Raw genomic sequence first — 8,777 nt, 5'->3', positions numbered from 1 at the left:
AGCGCGTGGAGAGGGGAGGGGCTGCACGCGACTGCACTGAACAATAAAGACCATTACCAAATGGGTCAAAAAGGCAAAAGCGATTTGTTTATCTGTCTGTCTGTTATGCCGTTTGTAAGGTTGTTTGTTTACCACAAGGTAACTGGAACAAAAAAGCAACTCTGGTCGGTAGATTGATGCCAAATGGGCGTATTTTCATAATCTCTTTTTTTTTTTTTTTTTTTTAGAGAGAGAGAAATGGGGCATTTTTTGTTTTCATTATCAAAATATGATTTGATTATTTTTATACTATTTTCGTTTTATAATCTCACTGTGACTAGATGAGTGACTAGATGTATATCAGTAATGTAATGGGGTGGGAGGAGAGCAAACGGAGGCGTGTTTTTATCAAAGTTTTTTTTTTAAGTGGTACGTTTTTAAAGGGATATTCCGGGTTCAATACAATTTAAGATGAATCTACAGCATTTCTTTTTTTTTTTTTTTTTTTTTTTTTTTTTTTTTACATAATATTGATGACCGGAAAAAAATTATTTAGGCTTGCCCTTCCTTTTATTTAAAAAAAAAAAATAGAAAAAAAAGAAGAAGAAGCACACACTGGGTTTGAGTGAGGCACTTACAATGGAAGTGAATGGGGCCAATCTGTAAAATTAAAATACTCACTGTTTCAAAAGTAAAGCCACAAGACATAAACAATATGCATCTTAACATGATTTTAGTGCGATAAAATCGCTTACTAACCTCTTCTATGTAAAGTTATAGCCAGTTTTACAACTTTGTTGCCATGACTGCTCAAATAATTCATGAGTTGTAACAGAAGAATTAATGTAAGTGCTTTTATAAAATTATAAGATTCAAATTTCTGTCTTTAAACCCTCCATAATCTGGCTCCATTAACTTGAAAGTGCCTCACTGCTACGTCCATTTATGCTTTTTTTAAAGAAAAGGAGGGATGAGTCGAAATTATTTTTTGTGGTAATCATTATTATGCAACAAATGCTTACGATTGAGCTTAATTTGTATTGATCCCGGAATATTCCTTAAATGTAATTTACATTGCACAGCTCAAAAGAGTTTAAAAACAACAGGTAGACAGACAGAGATAGATAGATAGATTTTGTGAAAATTAAAAAAAATATATATAAATATATATTAAGTTGTTTCAACACCATAAAATTAATAAAATAAAAAATACAAAAGAAACATTGAGGCTTTTAGAAATACGCGCTTGTTTTTTATTTTTATTTATTTATTTATTTATTTATACGCGCTTGTAATTGTAGGCTTGTTGCAGGCAGAGGTCGCACAGCTGTAGAGAATGACATGTAAAAAGGGCGGGGCGCGGGAGGAGGGCATTTCTGAAGGGATCCTCCTCAGACTCTTACCTGGAAAAACTACAGGAATACTTTCACGCCATAGTGAAGGCATGTCGTATGAGCGCATCGAGGATGAGTTTTTATTAAGCTAGACACTATTTTCTACCTACACAATGTATACGACTGAACGCAGGCGCATGAGCCTGCACGATACCAAGAGAAGGGATCCCGTGCGAGTTTCAGCTGGAAGTTTATGGCAGGATCCTCTGGCTCTCGAAGTCGGCGCCAATAAAGTCATAATATCCCCGCGGAGTCGGACCAGAGCTTTATCTGTGGTGTATATTGCCGTTGAGGACGGGTCTATGCCCCAAAAAGAGCAGAGTCTTTCGCTGACATGTCTTCAAGAAGCCTGCGCTGACGCGCACGCAGAGCTGAAGAGCATTTCGCTTGAGCGCATTGCTCTGGGCACTACCGAGATCCTGGACACTTTTTACAACGCAGGCAAGTTCTGACACGCTTATATCTAGCATTTTCAGGACCATTTTCTTGTTTTAATTGTGTATTTGTAAGCTTGTTGGATTAACCCCTCGTTTCAGATGTTGCAGTGGTGGAGATGAGTATTTCTATATGTCAGCCATCTCTCTTTTATCACCTGGGTGTCAGAGAGAGTTTCAGTATGACCAATAATGTCATCCTATATTGTAATAAGCAAGAAGATGATCTTGAAATTGTGAAGGTAAGACACTGCACACTTCATTCTGTCATTTACTCACCGTCACTTCGTTTCAAACACTTATGACTTTCTATGTAGAACATAAAATATGTTGTTAGGAAGAATAATTTAGTACTGACAGCCTCGGTCAACATTAACTTACAGTGGCAAGAAAAAGTATGTGAACCCTTTGGAATTACCTGCATTTATGTATAAATTTGTCTTAAAATCTAGTTTGATCTTCATCTAAGTTACAATAATGAACAAACACAATCAGTTTTAACTAATAAAACTTTTTGTTCTTGTACATATTAAATTATTCTGTTCTGATTGTATTGTTCTTGTACATATTAAATACATAATTCAAACATTCACAGTGTAGGTTGGGAAAAAGTATGTGAACCCCTAGGCTAATGACGTCAACAAAAGTTAATTAGAGTCAGGAGTTAGCAAACCTGGCATCCAGTTAATGAAACGAGATTGGAGGTGTGGGTTAAATATACCTTGACTTATAAAAAACATTCAAACATTTTTAGTTTGCTATTTACAAGAAGCATCTGCTGACGTGGACCATGCCTTGCAGAAAAGAGAACTCAAAAGAACTATGATCAAGAATTGGAAAGGGTTACAAAGTTATTTTGAAGAGCTTAGATATTCATCTTTCCACAGTTAGACAAATTGTCAGTAAATGGAGACAATTTAGTACTATAGCTACTCTCCCTGTAAGTGGCAGTCCAGCCACGATGACTGAAAGGGCACACCGCAGAATGCTCAATGAGGTAAAAAAAGAACCCTAGAGTGACAGCTAAAGACTTAAAGGAATCATTGGAACTGGTTAACACCACTGTCCATGAGTCTACTATACGGAAAACATTAGACAGGCAGTGTCCATGGCAAGACACCACAAAAGGAAGCTGCTGCTTTCCAGCAAATACATTGCTGTGTTACTGAAGTTTGCCAAAGAACACCTTGACACTCCACAATGCTACTGGGGAAATATTTTGTGGACTGATGAAACTAAGGTTGAATTGTTTGGGAAGAACATTGAGCACTACGTATGGCGTAAAAAGGGCACTGCATACCAACATGAAAACAGCATTCCAACGGTGAAGTACGGTGGAGGGAGCATCATGATTTGGGGCTGCTTTGGGGCCTGGACCGCTTACCATATCGAGGCGGAAATTAATTCCCAAGTTTATCAAGATATCCTACAGGATATGTCTGAGTGGCTGTGCGCCAGCTGAAGTTCAGTAGAAGTTGGGTGATGCAGCAGGACAATGACCCTAAACATCAAAGGAAATCCACTACAGAATGGCTTAAAAAAAAAAAAAAAAGTGAATAAAGGAAGCAAGATTTCCACTTTTGGAGTGGCCCAGTCAGAGCCCAGACCTGAACCCAACAGAGATGCTGTGGAATGACCTCAAGAGAGCCGTTCAGTCACACCAGACATCCTAAGAATTTGACTGAGCTGAAGATGTTTTGTAAGGAAGAATGGTCCAAAATTCCCTCTGAACATTGTGCAAGTCTAGTCCGCAGCTACCGGAAACGCATGGTTGAGGTTATTGCTGCCAAAGAAGGATCAACCTGTTTTTCAATCCAAGGGTTCACTTACTTTTTCCACTGCACTGTGAATGTTTAATGGGATGTGTTCAAATGAAATATTATAATTGTTTGTGTGTTGTTAGCACATTGTGTTTGTCTATACTTGTGACTAATGAAGATGAGATCACATTTTATGACCAATAAATGCACAATAAAAAACAGCTAATTCCACAGGGTTCACATACTTGTTCTTGCTACTGTACATTGTATGGAACAAAGATGCAATGAAAGTGAATGGTCAAAAGATGCATAATAATTAATTTGCATGATTTGAAGTGATGTTTGCAGTGCACCATTGTAGAACAGCACAAATATGGTTCATTGACCAAAATGAATTGATGTGCTCATTTGGTCTTCTGGATTCTTTATAGGAGCAATGCGGAAGCTACACTTTTATCCCCTATATGGTGTCACCGCAGGGTAAAGTGTTAGCATGTGATCCCACCCTGATGAGAGGCATCAGAGATTTCCTTCATTCTAGCTTTAAATTTGAATCCTTGCTGACTCCTCTGGTGGATCGACTGGTCAAGTTGCTGGAAAGTGTTTACATTCATTCTAGGTATGTGTGTGAGTTTGTGCATTCGCTACTCCTTTTGATTCAGGATTTGGGTCGACTTTTTCAGTTATCTTGAAAGTAAAGGGCTACTTTATGTTTTTCCCTTACCCTCTTCGCATATGACTTTATTTCTGCAATGTAACACAAAAAAGATTTTTTGCAGAGTATTCAAGCTACTCTTTTTCATACAAGGAAAGCATAAAATAACCAGAGGCCTGTTGCACGAAGCTGGTTTCAGTGGCTACCCAGGTACATTTGAGTTAATTTGAGCAAACTCTTGTTTTTTTGGTCTCAAGAAGGCAGGTCAGTTTTTACCAGTGTTCAATGCCATAAGAACTAACGCTACATGGCTAACCTGCGCCAGAGCAGCTTTTATTATGGTTTACAGATCGCAAACAGATACTGAACCTATCAGCTGTGAATAGTGAAATCTCTGAAGCAAAAAGTTACTCCCCCTATATCTCTTGCTTAAATCACGCTGAATTTCTTGCGAGAAGTAGATCTCGCAGACTCTCTCCCTGATTCATGCATTGGCTGTTGGATGCAAACGTCACTCATTCATGTGCACACACTTCAGAGTTAATCATGGACTCAGGATCAGACTCTGAGTTCCTTGCTGAAAAGACCAGCATTGCTGGTAACCAGCTTATGTTGTGTTTTTGATGCTGGTCCCCCAGCATGTGATGCTGGTGTGCTGGTGTCTCCATCAGGCTTTTAAACTAGCTTAACCAGCTTCATCAGAAAGACTGCTGGTCAACCAGCAAAGCACGGCTATGCTGGTCCACCAGCTAGACCAGCACCAAGCCAGCACAACCAGCCTAGACCAGCAATGGAATTGCATGCTGGTTAAGCTGGTCTTTTTAGCAGTGTTGAGAGAGAACGTTTATAGCGAGCATCTTGAGATCGACGAACACAATCTAAACCGGCCATCTGGTTTGGTCAACCTAAAACTTACTCTGAAACGTTACTTACTCTGAGTTTATTCAAATAGCTTTGTGCAACAGGCCCCAGGGGCTCTCAAGTTCAAAAATCACATTGCATGCTATATTCTAAATCTTCTTAAGTCATACTGTTCAATAGCTTTGTGTGAGGATCAGATCGAAATTCATTGAAACTTTTAACAAGCTTTTAAATTTCAACACTGTTCTCATTCACGCTTCCACATATTCAGACTTGGCATGAGACACACAAGAACCAATGCTCGTTGGCATCTTTAAGTATGTGTATGTGGATTACTTTCATGGTACCTTTTTTTGCTCTACGGGTGTAAATTATTCTAGTTTGGAGCGACATGAGGGTGAGGTTGTGTCAGTTATTAGTTAAAGCCAAAATTCATGTTACTTTAGAAAGATTTTTCCCTAGAAGTCAACGGCTTAATGTCACTTTCATATCTTTTTTTTTTTTTTTTTAGCTAAATTAAGTTAAACACACTTATGCCCCATAGCGAATACCTCCATGAGGCGATCCGCAGGGAGATCCGACTGGCTCGAGAGCACTTCACGGGACAGGCCCTGAGTCAGGAGCTCAGCCGGATCCAGAAGCGTTTGGACTCTGTGGAGCTTCTGAGTCCAGATGTCGTGATGAGTCTTCTGCTATCTTACAGGGACATTCCGGTTAGGACTGGAGTCACATTTTTTAATTGAGTTTTCGTTTACAATCACACCCATTATGAACACTGCTCATGCTAAGAAGCAAGCAGTCATGTTATTTTTTGAATTTAAGTGCATGAAGTGTTGAGCTCCTAGCATTTCTTTCCATTTATTGCAATTATCATACCTTTCTAATTGTGTTTCATCAACCTTCACAGTCCTTGGTAAATGCTTGCATATTTCTTTTAGCACTTCTTTGTGTCAGTGTTTTGATTGTCGCTGTGATATCCACACCTTAATCTGTTTAATTATTAATGGGATGTAGAGCAGCAGTCTAACCAGCTTTGATGTGTAATAAATGGTAAACCATTGTTTGCTTTTATAAAAGATTTTTATGCTTTGCTCTTTAATTTTATGTATTAAAAAAAAATAAAAAATACATAAATGCAATTTAATAAAAAAGACTAAATGACAATGCTTGTGAAATATTAGAGGTGTCAGCCAAATGTTTGAATAATTTATTGAAATTGAACCCTCTTTCTCTGTCTGATTCTAGGACTACGACTCCATAATAAATCTGGTGGAGACTTTGAATAATTTGCCCATGTGCATGGTGACAGCACATCAAAACATCAAATTTCAATACATATTTGCACTGAACAGGTGAGCTTCGTGTTTGGAAAATAATACAATATACATAAAACATACATTTATTAGAGTAAACAAGAACCTGTTCTCCTCTTCAAAATGTCTTTAAAGGAGGAATCACCCTGGTGACCGCACAAAGGCTTTAAAAATAATTTTACCCATAGTGGAATCTGCGGGCACAGTAGCCTCCGATGTGTACTGCCTGTGCGGGCGCATCTACAAGGACATGTTCCTGAGTTCAGGCTTCAAAGACACGAACAGCAGAGACCAAGCATGTTACTGGTAAGTCTGTGTTTTACCCCCTCAATCAACACAATACTTTTGACCATTATGTCTCTTTTATACACAGTCTGTACAAAATGACCAGAATATGATCATTGCTCTGGTTTAAGCAGTGATCTGATTATTCTATCAGTGTTATTTTTCTGATAATCAACTTACAACAATGCTTCTTGGGTTTCTACGTGTTTTTCGGCAGGTATGGCAAAGCATTTGATATTGAACCCACTCTGCACTCTGGAATCAATCATGTTGTTCTCCTGATGGCTACTGGGCATGAATTCGACACCTCTATTGAACTACGGAAAATCGGTTTGTTTTTTGTGTCCCTCATATAATGTCACTCTCCTGGTTGTGTGCACCTTAAACAAAGGGATTGGTCATTGTGTATGATCTACACCTCATATCATGTAATGCTGTGAGAACTACTGCATGATCTGTTCCGTAAAGCAGGATAGTATACAAAAACTGATGTTTAGTGGCCTACTTGTAACATCTAAATGATCCGGGCATTGTGAATTTTAAAACATGATGAAATGATAAAACAAAGTATGTGTATGGTTTGTGGGGGTTATAGGTATAGTTTACTCAAAAATGAAAATCTGGCGTCATATACTCACCTTCAGGTTGTTTCAAACTCCTATGACTTTATTTCTTCTGTGGAACACCAAAGCAGAAGCACCAAAAATGCCAAAAAAGCAACATAAAGCTTGATAAACGTAGCCCACTATTTTCCAAGTTTTCTGAATCCATATGATAGTTTTGTGTGAGGAACAGACAGAATTAAAGTAATTATTCTCTGGAAATCTTGCCATGAAAATCTTGCTTGAAAGCCATGACAGCATTCACTTTCATTTTATGGGTTATGATAGACATGAGGGTGAGGCAGTAATAACAGAATTTTCTTTTTTGGGCTAGCTTTTCCTGTAAAAGTGCAAGAATGGATGCTGTTTTTCTCATTTGAAACTGATGGTAAAGCTTTGGTATTTGTTGAGTTTTTGCTCTTGGATAAGATATGTGTTTTGTGTGCCTGGAGTGCAGGTGTCACACTCAGTAGCCTGCTTGGCAGAAAGGGCTGTCTAGAGAAAATGCAGGACTACTGGGATGTGGGGTTTTATCTGGGGGCTGGGATCTTGACCAATGAGCACAAGAAAGTAATTGAAGCTTCTGAGAAACTCTACAGACTCAAAGCACCAGTGTGGTGAGTAAAAGATATGACTTGTTGTCCATGTTGAATGTGGGCTGATAAGGAGAAATAAAGTTAGGCTATCTCTTTAATTTTCTTTTGTATCATTCTGGACAAATCGGGGTTAGTTTTGTAAACAAAAAAGTATCACAGAAACAGAAACTAGCACTTAAAGGTAGTTTGGTTAACTAGAAATAAAAAAGTGAGTTTTCAAAAGATTGAAAACTCACATAAATGCTGTATAACTGTTATGTGCACTACATTACAAACAAAATTGAAATAGAATACTTCAGATTAATGCTGGAAGGTCTGATTTAACTTAGCCAAGAACTGTCCGCTTGGACATTAAGAGGTCATCTAACTGAGGGGAAGAAAATCATACCTAAACTAAATGCAACCATTACGAAAACTTGGTATTTTCAAAACTTCTGTATAATAATCTAATTCAGTGGTTCACAACTGTGTTCCTGGAGGCCCCCCAACACTTCACATTTTGGATATCTCCTCAATCAAAAACACCTGATTCAACTCATCAGTTTGTTAGTAGAGACTCCAAGACCCGAATTGGGTGTGTCAGAAAAGTGAGATATACAAAATGTGCAGTGTTGAGGGGCCACCAGAAACAGGGTTGGGAACCACTGCTCTAATTCAATTAAGACATAGTTTTATTCGCTGAGATGTGATTTCTTCTTCATGACAGGTATATTGCATCCATTATGGAGACATATATACTGTACAAGCAGTTTGCCAAACAGCGGGATGGAAATTATCCAAAACAGGCAACTGTCGACTTCTGGATGGAATTGATGGTCCAGGCGTGCAAGCCCACCGTTTCCACAGCACGCTGCCCAGTAAGACCTTTTCCTGTCTTCTTCCTCAATTTCCTGTTTTA

At 38.4% G+C, this 8,777-nt stretch overlaps 1 protein-coding gene across 1 annotated transcript in view; it reads left to right on the top strand.

Annotated features, from left to right (window-relative positions):
- The first annotated feature begins 1,402 nt into the window (after positions 1-1,402).
- Positions 1,403-8,777, top strand: part of LOC127453980 (mitogen-activated protein kinase kinase kinase 5-like) — a 37,984-nt gene continuing 30,609 nt past the window's right edge. The window contains exons 1-9 of the mRNA XM_051720853.1: positions 1,403-1,814; positions 1,910-2,049; positions 3,999-4,186; positions 5,628-5,796; positions 6,329-6,435; positions 6,532-6,702; positions 6,899-7,011; positions 7,741-7,900; positions 8,586-8,736. Of these exons, the coding sequence (XP_051576813.1) occupies positions 1,487-1,814; positions 1,910-2,049; positions 3,999-4,186; positions 5,628-5,796; positions 6,329-6,435; positions 6,532-6,702; positions 6,899-7,011; positions 7,741-7,900; positions 8,586-8,736 (1,527 nt within the window). The 5' untranslated portion in view covers positions 1,403-1,486. The remainder of the gene's footprint in view (positions 1,815-1,909; positions 2,050-3,998; positions 4,187-5,627; positions 5,797-6,328; positions 6,436-6,531; positions 6,703-6,898; positions 7,012-7,740; positions 7,901-8,585; positions 8,737-8,777) is intronic.

This window comes from Myxocyprinus asiaticus, chromosome 16 (assembly GCF_019703515.2).
Source record: "Myxocyprinus asiaticus isolate MX2 ecotype Aquarium Trade chromosome 16, UBuf_Myxa_2, whole genome shotgun sequence".
Taxonomy (NCBI): domain Eukaryota; kingdom Metazoa; phylum Chordata; class Actinopteri; order Cypriniformes; family Catostomidae; genus Myxocyprinus; species Myxocyprinus asiaticus.
This window is presented reverse-complemented; position numbering and strand designations above follow the sequence as displayed.